Raw genomic sequence first — 26,212 nt, forward strand, 5'->3', positions numbered from 1 at the left:
GGCTGTACCCACTTGTGGTTTCCACTGACAATAAGCTGAGATATCTGACCTCAGGAAGGATAGATAAATCCCACAAGTGTCTGCAGAACCGTCGATCCATATTTCTGAGATTCAGGGCTTTCCTCTTTCTCCATTAGACACAAAGAAGTGGCAAAGAAGATTGGAGGGGTGCAGCCAGTCACTCCAAAGGTGATGGGGACAAGGATTATGGTGGCCACAGTCTCTTCTCGGAGAAAGAGCCTCTGCCTTCCAGCAGTTTGAAGGTAGAAAAAAGACAGCTTTACTCTCTTATTCATAATTTTCTCATGGGATTGAGTTGCCTTTTTGTCTGTCTGCCCTGACGTTAGTCTCTCCCATCACCATTTCAACCGGCTTTCCAATTTCAGCCAATTTTAACAGCAAGGCAAAGACCTCCCAGAAAATGAAGTTTCTAGACAAGTTCTTGGATATGTAAGGAGCTGCAGTGCTTAGGCAGGCGTGTTGCATCCTATTGCAGTCCTGCAGAAGGAAACTGAAGCAGGTTGGCAGTCTGCGGAGGCAAGGGGCCACAGCATGCTGGATGGTGAGCACGTGCTTGCTAGCCGTGGAGGGCATGCTGCTCTTGCTCAGCCCACAGTCTTGTAGGGGCTTCAAATGCAGTTGGAAATTTTGTGGGAGGGAGCAAAGGCAAGGTGGAGCACTATGCATCATCAAGAGATGCAGGCGTCAGGGAGTTGAAGGTAACGTAGAGGCAAAACCCGAGTGGGAAACCATGAGGGACATTGGCTTAAAAATGTGTTGGAATCCACGCTTACTCACTGTCATATACAACCTGTTCATCACGTGAGTTCACACGATGAACATCATGCGGTGAGTGCCAGGGAGCCCGAGTGTGACGTTCGTTAGGAGGGATGAGCAGCGACTTCATGCACTGGAATCACTCATGCTGACCTTCCCCAACCTGACTGCCGCCTGCCTCCTTCCCACAGGCCTGCTCAAGCCACTGTGCGTCCCAGGTCCCTCCTTGGTAGAGTGTTTCCTAGTCAGGCTCTTGAGCTTGTCTTTTTTAAGCATCCATACTGCAGTGTCATTCACATCTTGTAGGCAGCACACAGCAGGGGAGCCCTACCCAACTGGCTCCTGCTTCTTGCTGAAGGAGCCAGGGGGATACCAGCTTCTGGTCCTGCTGCAGCCACATTTTAAAGCCAATCTGAAGTCTGAGAGTAGTCCACAGGCAATATGTCTTTCTGTCTTTTGTGGTAAAATGAATAAGCAAATAGTTCAGACGCAATTTTCACAGTCTTCTCCATAGCAGCCTTATGCCCTAGATGAAGGCAGCCTGGCTGTAATAATGGCATATGTGCAAGGCACTGAATACACATTTCCAGATGCTTTGTCTTAGCAGCACGCATTCGTGGATACATATAAACATTGAAAGAAGAGTTCCATTTAGGTTACCAAAGAATGTATGTGTTTAAGTATTTAAATATCCTTGCAAAGTGAGTCGGAGGGAATACACAGTGGAGTGACAGATGAAAAAAATTGGGTGCCTGAACAGTCTTTTGTGCCACCCGGTCTTGCATTGATGTATGTGGGTGTGTTTTTTTGTGGGTTTTTTTTTTTTTTTTTAATATTATTTACCTAAACTTATTTTGATAATTAAAATGATAGAAAATTCTTCCTCTAAGAATTCTGGGTACCCCTTGTATGCATAAAGTACATATTCATTATATAAGTATCATGTCGCTTGTTAGTGTAGACCATCATTACAATACTTTCAGTTCCTCTTACATTCCCAACTGCGGAAAGAATACTGATAGCCAAGCCCCAAACATAAACCACTCTTTATCAATTCAGTAATGGAACAAAGCATCGTCCTGCCCTGAACCGCATTCCTATACATCCTACTCCCTCCAACTGTTTGCAGCAACAGTGTGTGTGTGTACGTCTGTGCGTGAGTATCTACCTACACTTAAAAACTGTCCTTGTATGTGTGCTCCATTCATGGTCTTTGCAGACACAACCAACACGGATACCAAGTCATGCCCGTTGTGACAGTACTTCTGATGATATGGAGGTCTGTTATCCACCATCTCAGAATGTAAGAATTGCCCGGGGAAGACTACAGAATGGTAGCACTGGAAAATTCTTCAGATGGAAATGAAAGATTGATTTTGCTGCAGAATTCTGAATGCATTTTACAACACGTGCATGATGGAGAGGTGAAATCCTCCTTTGAGGAAGCAACATGGTTCTTGATGATGCCAACGGGGCAAACAATTCAGTCCCACTAAATTGCAGGCAGTGGTAGTACATTGCTTTTCTGAGGACAAACATGATCACTGTAGGTCATACAGTGGTGGAATAAGGAAATGCACAAATTAGCGTTACAGGTCTGCAGTGCATTTCATGGGGAGGGAACAGGGGAGGTTGGCAGAACTCCACGCAGAGGTGGATGTCCATCTCTTCAAAATAACAGCCTGTGTCCTTGAGGGAGGGACTTATGTCTGTTGGTTTTACCTGTTTGAAAAATAGATATTTAGTCCAACTGAGTCAGCAGAATATCTTTGGTTTCTCACAGAGAGAAAAACTGTTATTGATGCTGACCTTAAACTGGCCTGAAACAAAAGTAATTTGGGATGGAAACTCTACATTTGCTGCTGGGAGAGCCTAAACTTAGTTTTCAGGCAACTACTGCTAAGTGAGATAAACTCCCTCTGAAGGGAACTCAGATTAAAACTGATGGGAGCAGGATACCTTAGATCTTCTGGAAATCTTATCTAATATCTGGGGCCATATCAGATGTTTAATCATCTTTGAAAACTGAGCTCCTGTGCTTTCCGCTTTTATTTGTTTCTTTAAAATGACTGTTTTTATGGGTGGGATTAAGTCACAGTGGTTGAGAGAGGATGAAATTTTATGAACAGCTATGAAAAAGTTATGGGCCATAGTGTTCCTGAGGTGAGGGGAGGCTACATATGGTGCTTCTACTTTTGTGCTTGTGATCCTGTGCATGTTCATTCAGAGGGCCACAAATGAGAGCATCAGTTTGTAAGTCACCAGCCTGTGAGGTCAATTAGCTGCCAATTAGCTCCCACGTACTGTCAAACACAGTCTTGAAGCTGAAGATAAAAAATTGAAAGCCACTTCTAATTTTTTTACACAACAAAATTAGTCCAATATCTAAAGATTTTCCTGTATTAAGAATTTGTGGCTGCGGTAGCAAACCACTGAGCACTACCTCTCGAAAGTACCACTGTTTGAGGTACTATTGGTAACCGTTGTCTATTTAAAGTACACTTAGCACCCAACAAATAACTATTGCAGATATTGTCTCCTGCAGGTGACGCAAAGATAACAAACCTAAACTGTACCGGTAAAGAACTTAAGCATCATTTTCAGAAAGGACTGTGAGTAGGGTATCTACTGTCTCCTGGAGGATTTAACCCAGGAGCTACTTAGCCAGGTGTTTGTCTTGCACATGGCAGGTCCTAGTGCAAGCAACTGAGTATGTGAGCCACTTTCCCATGGAAAAAGAGAGGCAACCTGGCAACATAATGACCAAAGCGCCAATACCCTTAGTTTTAAAAGAAGGTGCTGGATAAATTAATAACGCTGCTATGTGTAGTCTATCTGTTTAAGGTAGGTGTAGTGCCAGAGTGACATTTGAGCCTTCAGTTAGAGTGAGTCAAAGACTCTGGTGGGCTCTGCCATCATCCACCCTGGGCGACTGAGGTGGCATCAGCAAGGGGGGAAGAGAGCTGGCACACATATGGCAAGTGAGAGAAACCTGGAGTTGACCTAAGAGGCATAGTAATGTAAACACTGAATATGAGGGGAAAACTGTACAACAAAGCTCACATCCTGAGAATCTCGGTCCTAAGTGGATCATTTGTTTATCCCACCAGCCAAACCTGGCTCTGCAGCAAAGCAAGCCAAAGAATGCCTCCTTTATTGTTTCCATGACGCTTACTCATCTACAAGCCATTCCCCTTTTAGATTATTCTATTTTTAAGGCATAATTTCCATCTGTTCTTTGATCTTATACCACATAAGACATTTAGCTAATAACATCATCCATCAAATACCAACTTTCCTTTAGAGTTCAAACACAATCGACACAGGACCCCGTCCATCTGCTGGCCAGTGCCTCTGAACAGATCCAGCTTGTGAATGGCCAGCTATGTCGCCTATTTTTTAATTAACCGGCTAAGGTCTGTGCTTCCCGTAATGCCACGGGACGACTGGGAGGCACTCCAAAGGGAAGTAAAGCGCACTCCTCCATGGAAGTGGAAAAGAGGGTTCGGGGCATCCAGAGCTACGATGCGCACCTCGTAAGTGGGATTTTCCAGTGTATGGAGTCTGCCTTCAGCCCCTCAGGGGATTATTTTTTTTGCATCAGCCCACAATATTTGTATGAAGGGTTTGAAGGATAACTGTTTTCAAAACTGGCATTCTTCAGAGGAGGGTGGGTAAAGCAGGCAGACAATGCTTGCTTCTGTGAGCAAACTTCTGAGTTTATGTGAGAGAAACTTCAGAATTTCAGGGCAGGTTATCTGAAGCATTGGAATTGCAGATTTGTGGACCAGTATTTATACAGAAAATACTTGTCTGCTTACCCAACAGGAGAGCCAGGGGAAGTCAGATGATTTAGGTGACCAATTGCAGGAAAGCAGCACAGCTTGAATTAGGGATATCTGAGATCAATCACAGTTTTAAAAAAATACTAGAAAAACCTGTCAGAAAAAGAGGAGATTAATGAGTAATCCGGGGGAAAGCCAGTTTCTCTATGGATGTTTTCCAAGTGCAAACAAATATCAATTTTTTTAAATCATTACTTTCAGATTCTTCACTTAGCTGTATTACCTTGCTTCTCAGCCGGTTGCTTTATCTTGCACACAGTGCGTGTGTTTAGGAAGGCATTTGATTTAGGATTTCTATTGCACTGGCTTACATATGCCACAGCGTACGTATCTCCGGATCTGAAACAATAACAACAACAAAAACAGCTCCTATATTCCCTTCTATTTCCTGGCTTGCCAATAATAAGAAGTCCCTGCAGAGGGGAGCGTGGCTGGTGGTGTTTTGTGATTTCTCAGATAACAAGAGCTTCACATTTCTGTGGAATTCCCATTTGCCAGCGAGCGAGCTGCTGCCGCTGCCCTGATTGATATATGACTGCAATGGCACTTTTCCATTTGACATTCCCTCTCTCTCCCTCTCCCTCTCCCTCTCTCTCTTAAACAACAGCCCTAACTTTTGTGTGTTGCAAATATAAAAGGCAAGCCATGTGACAGAGGGACAGAAGAACAAAAGCATTTGGAAGTAACAGGACCTCTTTTTAGCTCTCTGAAGAGTTTGAGGGGAAGAAGGAGCAGTGCATTTTCCAAAGGTAAGCACACAAATTCCTCCAGATTCTGTGTGTTACAAGGACTTAAACTGAGTGCTTAATCTTTTCATCTGACACACACGTGTTCTCCTTGTACCATTTTTAAAATTAAAATGTGTTGATGTGGATTGGACACAGCTCCAGTACTTGTGTCTCCCGCTTACCCCTATACCTTTATCTCCTGTCTGAAGGATGCCTGTACGCAGTCAAATAGGTAGTCCAGCGTGCTTCCGAGCAACTTGGCTAAACATCCATTCTTGTGAGTGTGCCGGGCTCATGCCTGCAGCTCTGCGCTGGTCCCAGCTGTATGGCTTCGGAGTGAATGGACGTGCTGGACTCTGCCCCGAATCCATCGAGAGAGCGCCGGTATCGCCAGCGCCCTCTTTGTCCCACTACAATAGGGCTCTATGAACAGGGGCAAGCCTGCTAGCTTCCAGCTGGACTGTTTACTTTTTCACTACTTATGCATGCTGTTCCCTTGCCAGTCATCCGCCGGAGTGCTTAGAATAATTTGAAACAACAGGCAGTATTTATTTCCAGCTTTGTGTGTCATGCTTCGCAGGAGCACTCTTAATTTGCACATTACTATTTATCCAAACTTCTGGGAAGCTTTACTATGGACTGGGCAGCACTGGTTACAGATTAGGACAGATCTAATATACACTCGTGATTGGCTGAAACCTGTGAGGAAAGCCGTGGTGTTTGCCTTCGCCGTCACGCCGAGGGGTATATTTAGTAGGTAGCTGACCCCGTCAGCACGACGCGTAATGCAGCGTGGCTGTGCCGTCGATAGCTGACACGGGAGGATGCTGCAGGACCCCAGAACGCCTGCTGAAGGAGAGAGGGAGGCTCTCCTCGTTTGCTGGCAGACCATTGTGCTGCCTATCAGCGTCAGCGGCACGAGCGTAACTGTCCTCTGTGTCTTTGGGACAAAAGAAGAGTTTCGCTGTAGGAGCCCAGTGATAAAGGGTCAGTGTGGCGTGACTGCGAGGCGTGGGAGCGGACACTGCCCTGGGAGAGCCTGGCTGAGGAAGAAAGCCTCATCTCCCTGCTAGGATTCAGGTGAGTGAATTCATCCTACGGCAGAGGAAATGAATGGGTCCTGTAGCGAGAAACAGGATAACAAAGCTGAACCATGGGAAGAGCAGTCTCAGCACCGCTTTAGCTAACTGCTGCACTGCCAGTAAAGCAGACTCACACAGGGTGTGCATCTGCGGGGGTGAGTGTGTGTGGTGGTGGTGGTGGTAATTATCTTGTGGCAAAGGTGAATTTGCAAGACAGTGAGTGTGGACTGACTCTTGTGGGACTGTCAGGCAGATTTCTTATCCTACTCCTCAAATTCATTTACATTTCTCCCATAGCTTCCCCATAACACATCTTATTTGTCTCTGCCTGGGGCAGATGGCATGGCAAGTAACTTGTTAAGGTTTCTGCAGCTCTTTAAAGATGGGGGGAGAAAAAAAAGTTTCATATATGCTATATGTGACTAAGAGTTCCTAAAGCTTTGTAACTGTCCTAGGGACTGGGAGGTGACACCTCTGCATATTGGAAAAGGACAGGAAAATGTTTATTAAAAACCACCAGTGGGGAAAAACTAACTTCAAACCAGTTCCTTATTGCAAAGTTATTTTCTAATAGAAGCATCCCAGCTGCCTGGTGGGGTCAATAGATGCAGTTGTAATAGTCACAGTGCTGTTATTTGTCCCTCCTCCAAAGAACATCTACATTTTGGCACCTCTATCTCTTTTTTTTCTTTTGAATTACTAACGATGCTCACTTTTGCTGAGGCTGTGCGACCTTACTCATGTCTCTGAGCAGTTATACACATGAATAATTCCCACGACCTAAATAGAACTATTTGGTGAGTAATTACTTACCAGCTTGAATCAAGGGTTCCCAATGTGACTTATGTACACTGACATGCTCTTGCTGGAATAATGAAATCTTATTTGCAATACTGGTATTATAAGAAGATGCTTTAAGATTTTCCAGTTAAAAGCAGATGTGAAAGGAATAGATGATTCAAGCTTACAAAATAAAATGCAACTGGACTTAGTGAAGGGGTATAATTAGGGGCTGATGATGATTACTCCAGCTTCAAGCTCAGATCTCTGCATGAAGGTGTCCCATGTAGGTTTTCTGGGTTTGCGCAGCACCTGGTTTTTCCCAGATTCACGTACGCTGATGATTCTCCCTTGACAAGCTGGATGCTTGTTACGGACAGTCTTGTGTACAATTTGCAGTAGCAATACCCCAGGTAGCTACCTATACATGGCTATTCTCCGCAAAAGCCATCTGCCTCACTGAAACAATCCCTCACGTGCCATTGAGACTTGTGAAAGCACCTGTATGTTCTTCCTTTCTTCAGTTGCCAGGAATGCAATCTCTCTTGCTCAGGTGGGAGGGAAATGAGCTACCTTCATAGGGGCTGGCATTGATGCTTGCCACGACATATTTGACAGGGAGTCCTGGAGTTGGCTTCATTCCCTGTTTCTCCTGGAGCCAACTGTGTCCCCTTCCTGGCTTGTCCGCTCTCAGATGCACTAGGAAGTGCTCAAGGTTGTTCTTGGACCTTGAAGGGAATTGACTCTATATGGCGCAAAGCTTGCATGAAGCCACTGAGACGTTTGGTTTTGCAACAAGTCTGGCAGATTATTTCTTTAACTGAAAGTAGAAGGATAAAAAAAATCCCTTCCCCCCTTTCCCCCCCTCCCCCCCTAGTACTACTATTGTAATTACAATTATAAATATTAGATAGTAGTATTACAAATACTACTGATTTGTCTGCTTCTGATGTCCTGCTGAGTATGAGGAGAGACTTGTGCCTGTGAGTTTTAGAAGAGTTTTGCTACATGAGACCGTGCCACAGTCCCATGTTATTTGAGTAATCCACCTCTTGAGCATGGCTGGAAGCGGTCACATCAAAGAGAGACCTAGACACCCTGTGGCAGGCAGCTAAGGGGTAACTTGCTGTGGCAAAGGATTTTTCCCTAACCCCGTCAACTGAACTCTTAGAGTCCTGAGAGTTTATAACCCTTCCAAAAACTCTTTAAAAATAAAACCTTTGCAACTGTGACCCTCCCATACATAACAAGTCCTTTTGCTGAGCCCAGCTAAACTTTTGCCCTCTGTGATATCTTGTTCCACTGGATCATTGTCAGTTGTGTAAACATGTGTTTCTTTTCATCAGTGTTAAATGTGCAGCTTCTCAGCTCCTCTGCCCTTCTCCACGTCCTGGTGTCTTGGGATGGGGTGAGCAGCCATGCCCAGATCACCTTTTTGTCTACTATCTTGTTTCCTGCTCAACAGCCCTTTTGCTGAAACTCAGCTCAGTGGCAAGACAGGTTCAGCCGACGTCAGGGTAGCTCGGGTGCCTGAGTCTCCCTGGCTGAGAGCACCCTGCTTTGCCCAGGCTTCGGTGCATGCATACGCAGAGGTGCTGGAGTCTCCACTGACTATGATCAGCTGTTATTTCCTTTTTATATGTGTCAGTGTGGAACATATTAAAATTTCTCAGTAGTGGTATGTTAGGAATCCCTCTGATGCCCCACCTCTAACTTAGCAGAACAATAAAAGCAAGGTTGTAGTAAGCCTTTGAGCAGCTGGCCGTCTATATATTCCTTCTTTTTTCACATAACCTAATTCAGACTATTATCCGGGTAGCAGTGGCACTACCACTTCCAGACACCATCAGTCCTTGTCCCGTTTGCTGGAATTTCGTTGCGTGGCACGGAGACCCTTTGTACCACAGACGAATGTAGCCTTTCTTCTGGTGTCTGGATATCGGGCTGCTGGTGCCATGGAGACACCGCTCCTAGGAATTCCACCGCATCGGTATTTTTCAGCTTCTCTTTGTTATTTGTCTGTTTGCATCAATCATTGTTATGGCTTATGCCTGTCACATTTACGTGCTTATTATTACCGAGCTGCAAACTGTGTCGGTCCGGCAGCGTGGAGGCAGCACAGGTTACGTTGCCCTTTAAGACATGTTGAGTTGAAGATCTGAGTTAATGCCTCAGCTCTGGTTTGGCAAAGGTTAAGCATACCATGGCAGTGACAATCGCATTACTGTCATAGCAGCACGGCTCAAAGAGAGTGGGACCTAGGGAGAATGCTGTTCCCCTTGTTAGAAGACATAAAATTGTTACCATGAGCCCAATATTTAGGATCCCTAATTACCAGAAGCTGAGGTATATGGATGGTGGTCTGATTTTTGCCTGTGTATGAAAGAAGAGAGGATTTTTGGCCCTAGGGTCAAAAAAGAGGGAGCATCCCCCTCAATTGTGTGCTATCTCCAGCATGCATGGCACTCTGCTGGTCCTGGCAGCAGGGATGTCTTTGCTCAGTATTAAAGAATCAGAAACCCATTCCTACTCATGCATCTATTGACAGCCACAGTCCTTGGAGTTCTCCAGGAAATACACTAAGTCAACCTCTAATCATCAGGCATGCAATACGGTAGAAGACAGAGAATGAAAACGGCAATGAAAACCTCCCGCCTGCCTATAACAGACTCCAACAGGTAGAGGACACATGCCTGAATGCCCTAGATCTCTCAGCAACTTGTCATTTGGCCAAGAGTCATTTTTCCTCCTCTTGGGTCATAAGACTAAAGTAGAGGTAATTACTGAAGCAAGTCCTATAGCTAATGCTTGGCTGGGAATATTTGCAGTTTAGCCAGCAGCCACCCTTCCGGGTTTGCCTCCTGAGAGGGACGGGCAGCCTTGTTTGGACAACTCAGCTCCACACCTGGTGCTTCACCGAGGAGAGGAATGATCCCATCCACCACCCCCTGGATGAGCAAGTGGAAACCTGTATTCCTCTCAATTCCTGTCCCAGACTCAAGACCACGACCGCTCTGATATTCAGCAAGACACATGGATGAAGAAAAGACTCCAAGGCTGGCATCACCTCGCCATTAAATGCCTCTACTAGCTCATTACAGAGAGATCCCATACATGCCCCTAATCATTCTACTTAAAGTTTCCTGGAAGTAGGAAAAGGGAAGAATAAAAGTGCAAATTCCCTTTTGTCCAGCAGTAGTTATTCTCTGCAAGTGCATTAAAAGCCTTTTCCCCACATCGGCCCGCGCCTGTCTGCTGGTGGAGCGCCAGCTTGCCGTACCCACCAGAGCTTGTTATTTCAACCGCCTGGCAGGAAGGCACTCAGCTCCTCCCCTCCTAGCTACTTGAGGGACTGGAAATATCCTTGGAAACTTCAAAAGGAGAGAGAATCTCAGCCAGCTCAAGTGCTGTTCAGCTTAATTTGTTCCACCTCATGCACCGGGTCCCCACCGCGTGAACACTTACAGGGGCCTTACAGGAGCCACCCCGTCGAAGCCTAGGGAACCGGTCCCAAGCGTGCTGATGCTCCAAGGGGTGCTTACAGCCGTGCATTCCTCCATTATACTGTGTCCAGCTGTGGAGCCCTCAACATCAGAAGGATATAGACCGGTTGGAGCGAGTCCAGAGGAGGCCACAAAGATGCTCCGAGGGCTGGAGCACCTCTGCTATGGGGACAGGCTGAGAGCGTTGGGCTTGTTCAGCCTGGAGAAGAGAAGGCTCTGGGGAGACCTTATAGCACCTTCCAGTACCTGAAGGGGCTACAAGGAAGCTGGCAGGAACTTTTTACAAGGGCCTGTAGTGACAGGACAAGGGGTAACGGGTTTAAATTGAAAGTGGGGAGATTTAGATTGTGTATCAGGAAGAAGTTCTTCCCGGAGAGGGTGGTGAGGCACTGGAACAGGTTGCCCAGAGAAGCTGTGGATGCCCCATCCCTGGAAGTGTTCAAGGCCAGGCTGGATGAGGCTTTGAGCAACCTGGTCTAGTGGAAGGTGTCCCTGCCCATGGCTGGGGGGTTGGAACTAGATGGTCTTTAAGGTCCCTCCCAACCCAAATGATTCTATGATTCTCTGATTATGTTTGCGGCAATTACTGCATTGTTTCTTAGCTTCAAATACCATCGCTTTCCTGTTCTTTCAGCCTGCTTACAGTCACAGGTGTTCATCTCCTGAAATATTAAGAGACTTAGCGAAGCCTCACAGCAGAAAATGATGTGGAAGAGTTTCTCCTTACTCCCAACAGCACGTTTGACATTTCTCAGAGGTAGTGTCCGATTTCTCTTCGTGATTTTCATGGGACGGTGCTCTGCAGTTGCTGGCTGGCAGGAGAGCACAGCCTTAGTAGGACTGCAAGATGTAGGCACACAGATGAAGAGGCTAAAGTCCCTTCTTTTGAGCCTGTTTTCCTTTCTACTGCCTTTTTCCTTCCCCTCTCCTCTTGCCCACCAGCTGCCCCCAGTTCCAGCCAGCGGTGCATGTTATCCATGTAGCCTCCTCACAGGAGCACGATGCCCTGGAACCTGCTGTGCAATGGGTGGATGGAGCTCCCAGGCGATGGATGAGAACTTTCCCCTTGGAGTCAGAAGGAAAATGCTCCAGCACAGCTGGATATTAGCAGGGCAATAGCTCACTTAGCAAAATACGGCCTCAGGGAAGCATTTCACTTATTTAGACCTGCAAGGATCTCACTCCAAAAATTTAGTTTGGTATTTGCCCTGTGTTGGGAGGGGAAGAAACCCGCTCAAATGCTGCACAGAGGCATTTCACAAACAACTCGAGTTCCCTGCGTTCACCTGCTCCTTCCTGGCTGCTGCATGGCTGCTCCATGACTTTGTTAGGTGTTTTGAAAGGTGGCTGCAGAGCACATCTCTGATATGGGAAGCATATATACAGGAGGCCGGTTACTTCACTGCTGGAACAGAAACAGCCACAGTAAAATAACTGGAAGAGGATTGCTTTTATTTACAGAGCTAAAACGTACACTGGAGCTGATAAAGCCTCTAAGCTGATGGAACAGAGAGCAGGATTGGGCACAGCATCTTGGGTCATCGCTCCTACTAGATAAACTGTTGCTTAAATTGTTCAGATGGTCACTCCTACGATTTTGTCCCACAACACACAGTGCTTCCAAAGCGCTTCCCAGGTATGATGTGGCTGGTTGCGTGGGCTGGAAGCCATATGAGTGCTGTGGAGGCTGGACGAGGTCTGGGAAGAGACCATGGCATGCCATGCCACGTGGCTGCAGGGCTGGAGAGCCACTCCAGAGAGGGGTTTAATATCCCAGCAGAGATGTGACCTTAGAGCAAGGCTTGAGCTGTGGACATGCAGAACAACGCGTGGCTTTGGGAGAGGGGTAGACCTTCACAAGGGGAGCCCTGGCATAAGGGCAGCCCAGCTGCTGCTGTCATCTGGGAGCTGTGGTCGAGCGTGGGGCAGCTCTGTACACAGGGGCCTCCCAGCCAACCACCCCGCTGAGGCCTTGGCAACTCATTGCAGGAGCAGAAGCAATGACTCCCAGAGTTCCCTGAAAGCACAGATCCATTACTCAGAAATCCCGGTGCTGGGTCGCCATGGGCAGTGCGATGGCACCAGTGGGAATATGGGAGCACTAACCCATGCCTGGGCCTGGGGGACAGGAAGGCTTTGTCTCAGCACAGATTGCTCCTCCTTGCCTCCCATCCCCAGCCCCTTTCATGGCCCTTCTTGTGGGCTCATGGCCCTGTCATGGCAGTTGAGGCCTGCAGAACAAACCCTGGTGTAACCTGGCAGTGTAGTTTGCCCAACGCAATCGTTTCCACTCCAGTTCAGATCTTGGAGTGCAAAACCCCTGGATTCTCACCTTTATGGCCTAAACTTTTCCAGGTTAGATAAAGTTCTTGAGAAAAATCTATTTTGGTCTCATAAAGATCTTTGTGGCTTTTTTGTCAGAACAGCAGCGGCGAACTACACACACAGACAGACAGACACACGTATATACGTATATGGTTACTGACACTTTTTTAGGGCTGGCGTTTGGAGAAACTGAGTGGTCTTGTAACTTTTCTGTTTACATAACAAATTCAGAATGAGGGAACCACATGGTAGGATCCAAGTAATTGTGTTTACTAAATATGCACAGCATGCAAGGCCAGGCTTAGTTATATATACACACTGCTGCTCCAACGGGATTTTGGCAGCCTCCGAAACATAAAAGGCATTGAGTGACTTGATTTGAACCCTCATCGTCAAGCAGGAGTCTCAAACATGGAAAATACACAGCAGACGAAGGCCAAGCTGAACATACGTGCATGCCTAATTCAGGAGGCTCAGGAGCAGGGAACAGCTAAGTAGAAATATACCATAAATGAGCTTTTCCATTGCTGCCTTCCTACCTTCCAGGGCAAAAGCGGTGAAGATCCAACAGACCTTTGGAGAATTGCTCAGCTCTTTATTTTTTCCAAGATACATAGCAAAAAGGGAATTTCTGTTTACGTTCTCACAAAATAACTGGCTAAATAATTCCAGATGATGGAATTTTCTTCTGTCCTTAAAGCAAAACAAAATCTTAACCTTCACCACACTCTAAATGATATTAAGACTATGATAAGAAATCTTGATTTCAGCATTCAAAAAGCAGTTAATAACAACATAAAGTTAGATAAACAACCCTAACTCTGCCCCTATGTCCATGTTCAATACAGTCTTGGTTTGTATGTTCAGATGGTCTTTCTTTGGGATGTCTTCTACCTTTCCTTGCAGTTTTTAGGTAACAGCCCTAACAGCTTTTAGCATGCGATGTTGCTATGAATTTCTGAAAACCAGTTATATGGAAAGGGCACTATATGCCGACTGTTACCAACGTGTAACACCCACCCCAGTGAATTGTGAAAAAACGGGAAGCAGTGATTTTCATCCACTGTTAAGCCAAATATTGTGTAGCCAATTTTCAGCTTGAGAATATGAAGTCACGTTTGCATCTTTTTCTTTACAGGATGCTGTATAGAGGAAGCATCTTAGTTTCCTTTTTGTTAGCTTGAGAGGTGGGCTGTTTAATAGGTTTCCGCATGAAAAGAAGCTGTGGAAAAGAACAGCTTAAATAAAAGAAAAAGAATTCTATGTGAAATGCTTGATTTTGATAAAAATGTGTATTTTTTGAATCAAACAGAATGTCATCGTAAGTACGGCTATAATGATTAATGATTACAGGCCTACTTGCTTCCGGTTTTGTACAGAAGGATAGACTGGAAGCTACATATGTCACTGCTGATATCAGGTACTGTAGAGGATTTTATAATTTCAGACATTTCAAAAGGAATGAAACTTTTTTTTTTAAAGAAAAAAAAAAGAAAGCTGATTTGTAATGAAACACCATTGCACAATATCAGCTGGAAGTTGAAAATGTCATGTCAACATACTTCATCAAGGTGATGTACCTGAGTGAAAATATGTAGACTTTGTTTTAGACAATCAAAAATCTACACACTAACTTCTATATGTTTAAATGTCCATGTGAGACCTTTTTTTTTTTTTTAATATATATATCAATATGACATACGTACTTGAAAAATATACGTGGATACTTCACTTGCGCATGTTAGGAGATACTGACATGTGTGAATAGCCCAGTGTTGTCTGCAGTCCTGCTTCCAATACCTACACACTCGTGTCATCAGTATGTGCACAGTTGTTTTCCCAAAAGATGGGTCACATTTACATCCATCGTCTCCCTTTTTACTAACAAATATGTGATAACAGTACTTCTTTCTTCTTTCAAGGTTTTGTTACCGAAGTCCACTCCATTTCTTTCCCAGGGAATTGTCAGGGTGATTTTAAAAGATTGTGAAATTGTTAATACTTTCTGTATTGTGCTGTGCTTATCCTGAAGAAGGTACAGATGTCTTCCTTTTCTCACATTTTTCCCTGCTTCTTTCCAGCTTTCTCAGAGTGTTTTCATGAGGCAGACTCTATGTCATCCAATTATTTCCTGAGGAAAACTAGAGAGATAAGTCTTTGAAAACTGAGCCAGGACTCCAGATTTCTCTCACTGTATTAAATCATAATGATCAAAACCATAGAAAGATATAGAAGCATAAAATTAACAGTGGGACAGAGACAGTGGGAAACGAAGATCCCTGGATGTAATATTACATGAGATGAGACCGTCCAATATCAAGTAAATTTATTTGGACAGAGAGGGAATTACTGGGTGTGTAATACTGATTAACTATGTTGGAGAGAGACCTTGCCAAGCAGCGTGTTTGGTCAGCCTCTTTATAAAGAATAGGAATGTAGGTAAAAGGTTAAATATTTTTTTAAAAAAAAGGTGCATCACTCCTCCTGTTATCTAATCCTTGGGCATCATCCACATGAACCGCAGTACTTCTGGGAAGGAATCTCTCCCAGCTCCCATGACCGAGAGATTTCTCTCTTACCCAGCTAAAATGTTTGGAGGAATATTTACTGACATGGATGAGAGAGTGCATAAATGCACCCGAGATCCTAAGCGTTTAGTGTTGTTTAAGCTCCTTACGCTGCAAAGACATAGTATTTTCTAATGCCATATCCACTGAAAAACAAGCTTGAGGAAAATACGCCAGGTCATAGGTCAGACTACAGGAAAAAAAAAATGTCTATTAAATCCACAGTCACATTATTTTTCCTTTCCTGCTTAGGCACATGAACAATAGTTTGCAACCCAAAAAAAGTCTTTTAAAAATGTCTTAATACACAAAGCATCCCTAATTACATTTCTTCCCAGCATGAGACTTTGTATGTCACTTCAGCCCGGCAGGTCCTGACTCCCAACTTGGATGGACTCTGGAAGTGTTTCTCACTGCTATACACTCCTCTCACAAAAGTGTTTGAGCAACCTATAAAGCAATACACAAATCACCAAGCACTCTGGTGGGAAGGCCTTGGAATTTCAGGATGTTTGGGAGATGAGTATCAGTTGGTTTAAAGCATCGCCAGCAAACCAGCAAACAGCTTTGAAAGAGGCTTGTATAAGGCAATAAAGGCACACATCAGCTCTTTAAATAGGCAAGAGGCTCTGGGGGTGCATTTCTGCGTGACTAGAGAACTGTTTTATCATGCTCTTCAGAAAGTCCTCACACTTTTAACTCTGCTTATGACTATCCTTTGCTTCATCAGTTTATATTTAGATGGATAATTCACAGCTCTTTCAGGCTATAGCTGTTTGGAGTAAAAGCAAAATTAAATCACCCATGTAGGACTACAGGCTTTGTGAGCAGGACACAAGAAGGGCTGTGATGAAGCAGCTGAGGGAGATGCCCTCCTTCCCCTGACGGCACAGTGCTACAAGGGAGCATTTTGGGGGCTGCCCTGTGCCTGTTTTCTTCTGGGAGTCTCCTAATCCACAACGTGTACCAGAAATCCAGATGCTCAAGTAGCAATCTGCTAGTGCCTGTATTTTTAACCTAATTGATAGCTGGGATGTGCTTGGATGTTATGGAATATAATGTATTTTTCAGATGCTGCTCTTTAATTAACGGGGAAAAGACTGAACCTCGGCAAGCACAGCTGAGGAGTAAGCCGGTAAAGCATGCCTACCTTTGCCCATGTGAGTTTGGCACTCAGGAGGGCAAGGCAGCCACAGACCAGTGCAGGCCAGTGCTCGGTGAGTTTCCCAGGGGGCTGCACTGCCCACGTCAGGGCTCGGACCCTCGGACACTCCATCCTGGGTGTGCCCCTTGTCCTTGCAGCACAAGGGTTGCAGGAGACTGACACACAGCCCCTGGAGTTGGGGTCAACCAGCCTTCCCATGTGCTACCCGGACAAGAAATTCCCATCTGTAATGCAGGAGGCAGCCTAGCTTTGCCCCACCAAGGGTGTTTTTTGGCACTTGGAGTGGACACACAATCCTTTCAATGTGCAGAAATCTCTGATGCGTTACTAAGCAGCAGTTTGAGGGGAACTCATTAGAAACATCACCAAGTGAGGAAGATTGGCACTGCAGTGCTTGTGATGTTAAAGTCAGAGTTCTCTCCAGGAAAATGCTTAAAGTAACAAGGCCTTGGCATGTCCTTCCTAATGCCACGTTCTCTACCTACTGTGGGAATGATGCTCACTCAGGGTGTGTATTTTGGCGAGCATAAATCCCGTGTGCCTCAATATTATTTATGTCTGTTTTTCTCCAGAGCTCTTTTTGGTCAGGATTGTGATTTATGTTGTTTTTATTCCAGCGATGCAGGAGATTCTTTGACGGGTTACAATCTCAGCAAACTCCATCAAGAAGAATGACAGCTCAGAGACTTAAACCAGACTTTTCACTATCCTGGAAAGGAACTGGCTGCCCGTATTTGGAGTTTTTTTAATGCTCTACCTCCCTCTGCTGTTATCAGCGAGAAGTTCCTCGACAATGGGAAATCATGTACTTGCGGCTTCGATTTCCATGCTCTCGCTCCTGGCAATGATGGGAGACGCGGACAGTAAAACAGACAGTTCCTTCATGATCGACTCCGATCCCAGCCGCTGTATGAGGCATCACTACGTCGACTCCATCAGTCACCCCCTGTACAAGTGTAGCTCGAAGGTAAGGGTTTCCCTCACCCATTGCAGTTGTTAAAATGAACCATTTGGGGTGATTTTTCTCTGCACGAATTCCTTGCTACCAAAATCCAGCCTCAGAGACATACAGATGTTGGGACATCTGAGTGGGTACAACAGAACGGGGGCTGGAGAGAAAGGCTCTTGACTCTCTTTTCACCTTTTCAAAAGGAGAAACACCACGATGGTAAAGCCGACATACAGTAAATCGTCAGATTCAAAGGAGGACACTGGGGTCTCAGCCACCAGTGCCAAGGAGATGGGCTGGTTTGGAAGTTTACATCATTCCAGTCACCCACCCCCTCCTTCAAGTGAGTCTTTAATCCAGAGTACGTAAATTTACAACTTTCAAGGTGAAGCCCGGAGCTAAATAATCAAGCTGTAAAATGGTAATGAAAAAGAATGTGAAAAACGTTGCTAATTTTTTTCCCCATTTTGTTCCAAGGCCCTTGATTTCATGACAGACTTGTTTCAGAATGTCAGTTGGATGTTTACTGTGGGGTTTAGGAGCAGAAAGAAACTCAAGATTGACTGTCATTTGAGATTTCAGGCCTGAACAATTTTATGTCAAAATGCTTTAGCAGCCTGTACATGTAACCTACAGTAACCTATTTCATTGAGTGGAGAAAAATAATTGCTTCATTGCGAGAAACAACGGGGAAATCTGTGCTGGTCCTTTTCGTCTTGTCCTAATTTGTTCTGGCTGGGTTAACCCAGCGCGTATTCAGATGTTCAGCCTCTGCTTGGACCATCCATCTGTCCTACAGAAAGTGGCTTTGCCTTATGCACCCACATCCCTGGATTAACAAACGGGAACAACTGCCAACACTTTTGCCAGCCCTGTGCTGGGTAAGAGAGCGATGGGAGGTGGGTGGGAGATCAGAAGCTTCTGCCCTACTGCTCTTGAGTTCAAACTAAAATCGTGCATGCGTTGTGATTCAGGAGAGATCTTTTGTTTTGCTTTTAGCCTAGTCTGGACCTTCTTACCATCTGGGAAACATCCAGCATTAACATACAGAACTGCAGAGATGCATCTCTTTGTGAATACTGATTTTATTGCAGTTGACTCCAGTGTGAGGCAAAGGCGTGTGGGGGGTTTTATGTCCTGGGAGAAGGGGTGCTAGCAGCCCTCCCCTCCCACAGCAATTCAGATCCCCTGTTATACCTGAAAAGCCATAGCTACCACAAGGGTTTGGTCCAGGAGGGAGGCATTACTCGCAGCTGGCTTTCACTTTTGTCTCCCTACACTGCCAGAGAGCAGGACTAGCTGCAGTATGTAAACATGGGGAAGATGATTGGTGGTCCCCAGAGGCCTTTTGTCACCAGGTTTGAGTAGGATCCCACTTTACCCTTCTACATGCAGAAGAGCAAATGAGTAGTAATAAATGGTAACTTCACTGGGACAGTGGGAAAAGCATTGTGTAACTGCCCTGGACTCAGACAAAAGAGAATAAACAAAATAGGTCCCGGCCCAGCACCTGAGGCAATTCGGTCATGGAGGATGAAGGATGCGGCTTCTCTGACCCAGGGACAAAGGGGGCTAATGCCCTGGTCTTTCCTCTCCTGTGGGCCATCACCCGCCCACCTCCATTCCACTGCTGCAGCATGTTCCCAAAGCAGGGCTTGGCCCTGCATCATCGCCAGCTCTTTGGCAGCCACCCCCAGGGCCAACCCCTCCTGTCCCCAGGCCAGCCAGACACTCACAGTCACAGCCCTGGCACTCCCAGACCCATGATTTCACACACCCGCCTGCCCTGTGTCCTACACAGCCCAAGGGAAGGGAGGAAGGAAGGAAGGAAGGGAGGAAGGGAGGAAGGAAGGAAGGAAGGAAGGAAGGAAGGAAGGAAGGAAGGAAGGAAGGAAGGAAGGAAGGAAGGAAACCTAACATCAACCTAGTTTTAGCATTCCCAATGACAGAGAAAAGCAAACAGACCTTTAGGAGTAGGACTGATGGAAATGACAACAGGGAAGGCATTGTAATGAAAACCATATTATTTCAAAACTGAGCTTTGAGAAAAAAGCTGTTGACATAAACATTTGTAATTCTGACTGCAAAAATGTCCATGGCTTTTTTTAAATCAGGCCTTAAATGGAAATCATGTTTGAAAATATTATCACATCTCTAGGCTTCCCAAATTCCACAATGGTTTCAAGAACAGTTTTTTAACAATGCTGCAATTTGTATGGACTTTCTCATGAAGTGGAAAATGAAAACAGTTTCCATGCAAAGCAAAATGATTTTGACATTTCCTAGAAGACTTCTGTTTGTTAAATCAAGCTCTTTTTTTTAAGTTCTCAGGGAACTGAATCATCTTGCTAGACATATGGCTTCTGTTCTGGATCTAGCATATAAACACAGACCAATATTAGACTTGCTAATGAAAATTAGACGCAATGTCTGTTCCTATATATATCATGATAAAATATAAACAAGCCAAAAAAAGGAAGGTTCTGCAGGAATAGCTGTGGGAATTGTGGTACCTCCTGTTTCCACTGAGTTTCCATTGTGAAGCTTGGACCAACAATTCATGTCAAGTAGAGACTTTGTCCTTTTTTGGCATGATATATTGGTTCCACTGAGCCATCCTTTTTCACTCCATTTGTTTTCCCTTGTAGTGCAGCATAGAATTACAGAAGTTAAAAATGTCTTCAGAAATTGCGCGACATATTACGTTTGCTGTCCGTCTTGGTTAAAAAAGGATTATGTCCACCGTGCTTCTCTGTGAAGGCTGCCAATTGTACCCACATGGGAAGTAGTTTTGTTACATTTGGAAACATCCACCCGATATAATTTAATCATTAAAAACCCTCTTGCTTGTGACCTCAGACAGATGTTGAAAACAGGTTTCCAAAGCCTTCAGAAACGTAGTCCGTTATAGTAACAGTATGTATAAAGAGACTCGAAGGAGGGATGGAAGGTCATTTGTTCCTGAAAAACAGTGCTTTCCTTTGACTTCAAGGAAATGTTTGTATCAGCTCATGAGGTACTGCCTTTCCTGACCACAGTGGATTCTCCCTGACCTGTCACAGAGACCCACGCCTCACCGCTGCAATCAGAACCTCCTAAATTACAGTGCTGGCTGTCACAAGTGCTTCCTCCAGATGTGGCAGAAGAGTGCTACCACTGACAGCCTCTCACTAAAGACTCAAGTCCAGAGAAACACAGACCAGGCAAAGAAAGGTTTAGCAAATGTCTGAAGACATTTGCTCAAGAGGCAGCTCAGGAGATTTTCAGTAATGCCTGCTTGCAGCCATGCCACGGATAATGTATGAAAGTCTCTTCTCCTGCATTTCAGCCCATGACCTTTTGGGGCTCAGCTTGTTGATGAAAAAGACTACATATGCCTTGAACATCAAACCTGTTCACAACTTCCAGATTTCCAGAATACGTCTTGAATGACCAGAATCGAATACTGCATCACATTCAGGTTGCCCTCTTTCTTGGCTGTCCAGATACCTGTGAGACTGCTGGCTTTAAGTAAGAAACCCTGTTTTTCCCCAGCTGCTCATACTCATGAGACCCCTGCGGTTCCCACGCTGGACCGTGTCCTCTGCTTCCGGCTCCAGCATCGCAAGGTGACACGCACAGGCTCACATGTGTGGGGGACAAGGGGAGCCAAGAGGCACGCATATCAGGTCATAAAATACCCACATGTTTTTACTATATATACACCCACGGTAGTACTGTGCTATGCCATCATATCATTACTAATTATTTAGGCGATAATCTCTACTGCGCTACGGTATACGATGCAATAAGCAGCTGGTGCGATTGATGAAATGGCAAAGCAAAGCTTTTAAAGCACAGGCTATTTCCAGCTCGTTTGCACACCTGCCAAAATCCACTGGTGTGGTTTTGGATTTATGAGGAGGAGGAGGTTAAATTTTGCTGAGGATTCCAGGTCAGTCCAGAAGTTTAGAAAGCTGTGAAGATGTGGTATCTGACAATTTTTTATCCTGCAATCTTGACTTGATACCCATGGTGCAGTTCCATTTGTAAAAATTGACTTTGCAATGCAAAACTCGTATCATGTAATTTTACATGATATGAATAGTGACTGTATTCTTATGAAAAAGTACGTAGCCAGCAAACTTTGAGATTAAAATTAGAGTCTCCACAGAATGCAACATGTTTTTAGACAGGGCTCGGTAAGCAATTATAAATGCAGTTGCATGTTGAAGAAATATTGACTGGTTTTGCTTTAGAAGGCCTGCTGTTCATAAGAAAAGTATTGAGGCACAAATATTAGCACAGTGGGTGATTTTGCCCTATAATTACACTGCTGTAACCCTTCTGTAGTACTTAACCTTATTCCTTGGGTTTTGGGTTTTTTTTTAACCTGGCATTTATGAAAGTACCTGCAGATACAGAAGCAGATGTGTACCAAAAACAAGTCCTTGGGTACCAGAAGTGGCTAACTCTTCCAGCTCCAGAAGTATCCACCACTAGAAGTCACCTCCACCAATATGTTCTGTCACATTTGGGCTGAAATCACATAATCATAGAAATGTTAGTTGGAAGGGATTCTGGAGGTCCTCTGAACCTCCTCAAATGCATCCTGTGACCATTGCATGTCCCCCATTGCAACTTCCGAGGACTGTTTCTCCCTGTTGTCTTTGCGACTTCACTTTAAGCATTTGCCAGCTGCTCCTCACCATCCTTGTCACCAAACGCTTGGGAATAGCCTGTGACAGAGTGTGCACACAGTGTGGTGAACGGTTCAGAGAGGGGTACCTAAACAGGGCTGTCAGGATGCTGGGAAGGAAATTTTTAAATGTCCTAATCTTTCCTGTGTCCCAGTCTTTCCTTTGCAATACAGGCAGGATTAGATACCTGCGCAGCTCTTCGTCAGCTGCCTGCCTGTCACTGTGAGAAGTGAGTATTGTTTACCAAGGGACAAGAATGTCTCTTTATCGGTCGGTAACGGGGTGCTAGCACTGTAATAACGGTCTCTTTCCTTGTTCTCATATACACTAAAGACACTGGTATTAAGGAGCTTGACTCAGCTGATATGTCTAAAGCTGGGGTGTGGCTCAACAGTCCACTGACATTTCCTCACCACCTTATTACTACTGAGAGCTGAAGAGAATTTGTTTATGAACAGGCAGCATCACAGGGCGGGGAACCATACACTTGTTTATACAACAAATCATGAAGGATGGCAAATCTCTTGGAGAGCTGCAAGAACCCATCTCTTAAACTGAGGAACAAGATGCTATCAACCCCAGATCATTAGCTCATGAAGACGTCTTCCTTGGGATCTGTCTGTGTTGACTGTAAGTGTGATGAAAACATTTACAAGCAAGCCATGTAGCAGCAGTCTTGGAAGAGTAATTTTTAAGCACTGGACAATATACGTTCTTTATGGATGATCAGTGCTGTTCCCTTGGACACAAGAAGTGCTAGTATTTCCTACTTGATACCAGGAATATTCTCTCTCTCCTTCTCTCTCATCTTTCCTCATGACTCTGACTAAAGAGAAGATTAAACATTTGACATACCTGGTTGCAAGACTTGGATATTTGCAGTGAATTGATCATGTGTAGTGAAAGAAGCTCAGAAGAGTTTAATGTTGTAAAATATTTGCTGTACTCTGCTCTTGTGAGATCCCACCTGGAGTCCTGCATCCAGCTGTGGAACCCACAACATAAGAAGGATATAGACCGGTTGGAGCGAGCCCAGAGGAGGCCACAAAGATGCTCCGAGGGCGGGAGCCCCTCTGCTATGGGGACAGGCTGAGAGAGTTGGGCTTGTTCAACCTGGAGAATAGAAGGCTCCAGGGAGACCTTATAGCCCCTTCCAGTACCTGAAGGGGCTACAAGGCAGCTGGGGGGGGGACTTTTTACAAGGGCCTGTAGTGACAGGACAAGGGGGAATGGGTTTAAATTGAAAGGGGGGAGGTTTAGATTAGATATCAGGAAGAAGTTCTTCCCGGAGAGGGTGGTGAGGCACTGGAAGAGGTTGCCCAGAGAAGCTGTGGATGCCCCATCCCTGGAAGTGTTCAAGGCCAGGCTGGATGAGGCTTTGAGCAACCTGGTCTAGTGGAAGGTGTCCCTGCCCATGGCAGGGGGGTTGGAACTAGATGATCTTTAAGGTCCCTTCCAACACAAATCATTCTATGATTCTATATCTGTAGTCATCCTTTTAGGCTGTCTGGAAAAATCACAAGGTATGTGCAGCATGGTTAAAATGTAATTTTCTTCCTTGGTTATAAGTTAGACTTCCGACTGTTTTACTGCCTCCTTTCTCACCTTTGTCACATTTTGACCTTGTTGGGATGATACAATAAGTTGATTTTGGAGTTTGTGTTGGTTGATGAGAGTTAGCTCATCTGGACTTAAATAATATTTCATTCTCCATGAAGGTGTAAGAGTTTATTTAAACTTGTCCAACACTTATGTGTTATCAAGGTGGTAACAGCTGTTTCTAACCACATGATGTCCTGAGCTTTACAAGATCCATTCTGTACTTTCTGTAGAGCTTAGGAGACTCTGCCCATCTCCTCTGCTCAACAAGGCGTTGTTGGGAAGGGAAGTAAGCAACTCCCCATGGGCTTCCCTTCCTTAGCACCTCCTCTTGTACAAGTTTTCTTTCTCTACTCACAGCTCAGTCAGTGGACTCAGAAGAGCTATGGAACCCGCACTACTCTTGGAATATCTCACTAGTGAACCCTCATGTTTGGCAAAGAGTTCATACTTTTTGACATTTTTACTGCCTTATGCTGTGCAGTGAGTTTAATACAGACACAACAGACGTAATTATATATACATGCACACATAAAAGTGCAAATATATATTCAAGATGATCTTGGCAAAAGGAGCTGGAAACTTACTTCTTTAGAAGCAATAAAATGAGCATCTTCATTATACTTCTACTTTATATGTTTATATATCTAATCATTTGAGACGTTCACTGGCCCCAAGGACCAGTTCTGCTGTTCGCTAGTATATACACTCAGAACACTGGAAAGTATCCAGCTGAAGTATCAGTCTGGCTGGTGATTTACGGGTTCTGCTACATCAAATCTGTGTTCAGCAAGTCACAGCTGCAGTCACCGTGTCTGAAAAGCAGGACTGGCTGCGATCATTTGGAGCCCTGGGGTCAGCTTTCAGAAAGCCAGACCCCATAGTCCTTATTGGTGTTGGTGCCTGGGACTCTGGGAGGAGACTCCCTTTTCCTCCTGTCCACGTTACCTCCTTCATTCCCTCAGACATGGCTCGGGGGCCATGCACTCTGCAGGGCTGGGTGTCCTCACCGAGGTGGGGAGATGCAGTAAGTGAAGAAAGAGCATTCAGACTGGAAGGAGGTACCCGTCTGCCAGTGTTAGCTGTGTGCTGGCAACCAGAGGGGCACATTTCCTAACCCATCTCTTTTCCTTCGCAGATGGTGTTGCTGGCTCGCTGCGAAGGGCACTGCAGCCAGACGTCACGCTCAGAACCAATGGTGTCTTTCAGCACCGTCCTGAAGCAGCCTTTCCGCTCCACCTGCCACTGCTGCCGGCCCCAGACCTCCAAGCTGAAGGCCATGCGGCTGCGATGCTCGGGGGGTATGCGGCTCACTGCCACCTACCGCTACATCCTCTCCTGCCACTGCGAGGAGTGCAACTCCTAGGGACGTACCTGCCACAGGAGAGAGGTGGCTGGGATGCTGCTGTGATTGGGGAAGGCTCCAAGAAGTAATCCAAGGTGAGGCCGACGCTCCCAGTGTTCGATTGCAGTGAGGACAGGACTAACCAGACTGGATTGGATCGGAGGTCTAAAGTGTTAAGTATCCTAGGGCCCTGGATGGTGCCGGTACCGAAGTGTGGACTGTGATGAAGGCGAAAGCACGAGGACTTGTTTTTAAGAAGCCTTTCTTTTTTTCTGAAAGGGTATTTTTGTGAGTTTCTTCTTTTTCAGGCTCAGCCCTGACTACAGAGAGGTACTTTTACATTAGGCCGAGAGCAGCATGGGGAGAAGAGATGGTCAGCAGGATGACAGCACTACACCCTGGAAGTTGGCATTCGGACAGAAGATGGGCATCAGTTCCCACAACAAAACTCTTAACCTAACAATTTATTCTCAGTCTCCTAGTTATATTGGCCTTCAAAACAAACTGTGTTGTTGGCAAGGGTTATCTGTTACTGATCTAGCAGCCAAGTGCTCGATAATTTTAACTGTGGTTTAGCAGAAATTACAAATAAATCATTGAAAGTGAACTGGATATGAAATGCTGCGCTGAGATCACCCAGCCCTAGCCAGCTGAAATGATTACTGGCATCAGAGTTCAGTGGCTGAGCAACTCTTGAGAAGCGAAAGGTCATGAGACTCATTATTCCCCTCTAAAAGCCTGGAAATGTGACATATCACATCTGTCACAAAAGCCATTATTCAAATGCTAAAAGCTAATCAAAGATTAAAATGACACATACTAAATGTCGTCTTTTCTTAACTTGGGCAGACCTGTTGATGCACAGTAC

At 45.2% G+C, this 26,212-nt stretch overlaps 1 protein-coding gene across 2 annotated transcripts; it reads left to right on the plus strand.

The window, feature by feature from the left end:
- The first annotated feature begins 5,293 nt into the window (after nt 1-5,293).
- NDP (Norrie disease (pseudoglioma)) lies at nt 5,294-25,633 on the plus strand. Of its 2 annotated transcripts, XM_010159784.1 has the most exons (4): nt 5,301-5,371; nt 14,436-14,443; nt 17,398-17,739; nt 25,138-25,633. In XM_010159784.1, exons 3-4 carry the CDS (start codon nt 17,521-17,523, stop codon nt 25,363-25,365), a joined length of 447 nt encoding a protein of 148 aa, XP_010158086.1. In that variant the 5' UTR covers nt 5,301-5,371; nt 14,436-14,443; nt 17,398-17,520; the 3' UTR covers nt 25,366-25,633. The 2 variants fall into 2 exon arrangements, with proteins under 2 accessions (XP_010158085.1, XP_010158086.1); XM_010159783.1 differs by lacking the exon at nt 14,436-14,443 and having other exon boundaries at nt 5,294-5,371; nt 17,390-17,739.
- The last annotated feature ends 579 nt before the right edge of the window (nt 25,634-26,212 follow it).

Source organism: Eurypyga helias, unplaced genomic scaffold, assembly GCF_000690775.1.
Source record: "Eurypyga helias isolate BGI_N326 unplaced genomic scaffold, ASM69077v1 scaffold25509, whole genome shotgun sequence".
NCBI classification, from domain to species: domain Eukaryota; kingdom Metazoa; phylum Chordata; class Aves; order Eurypygiformes; family Eurypygidae; genus Eurypyga; species Eurypyga helias.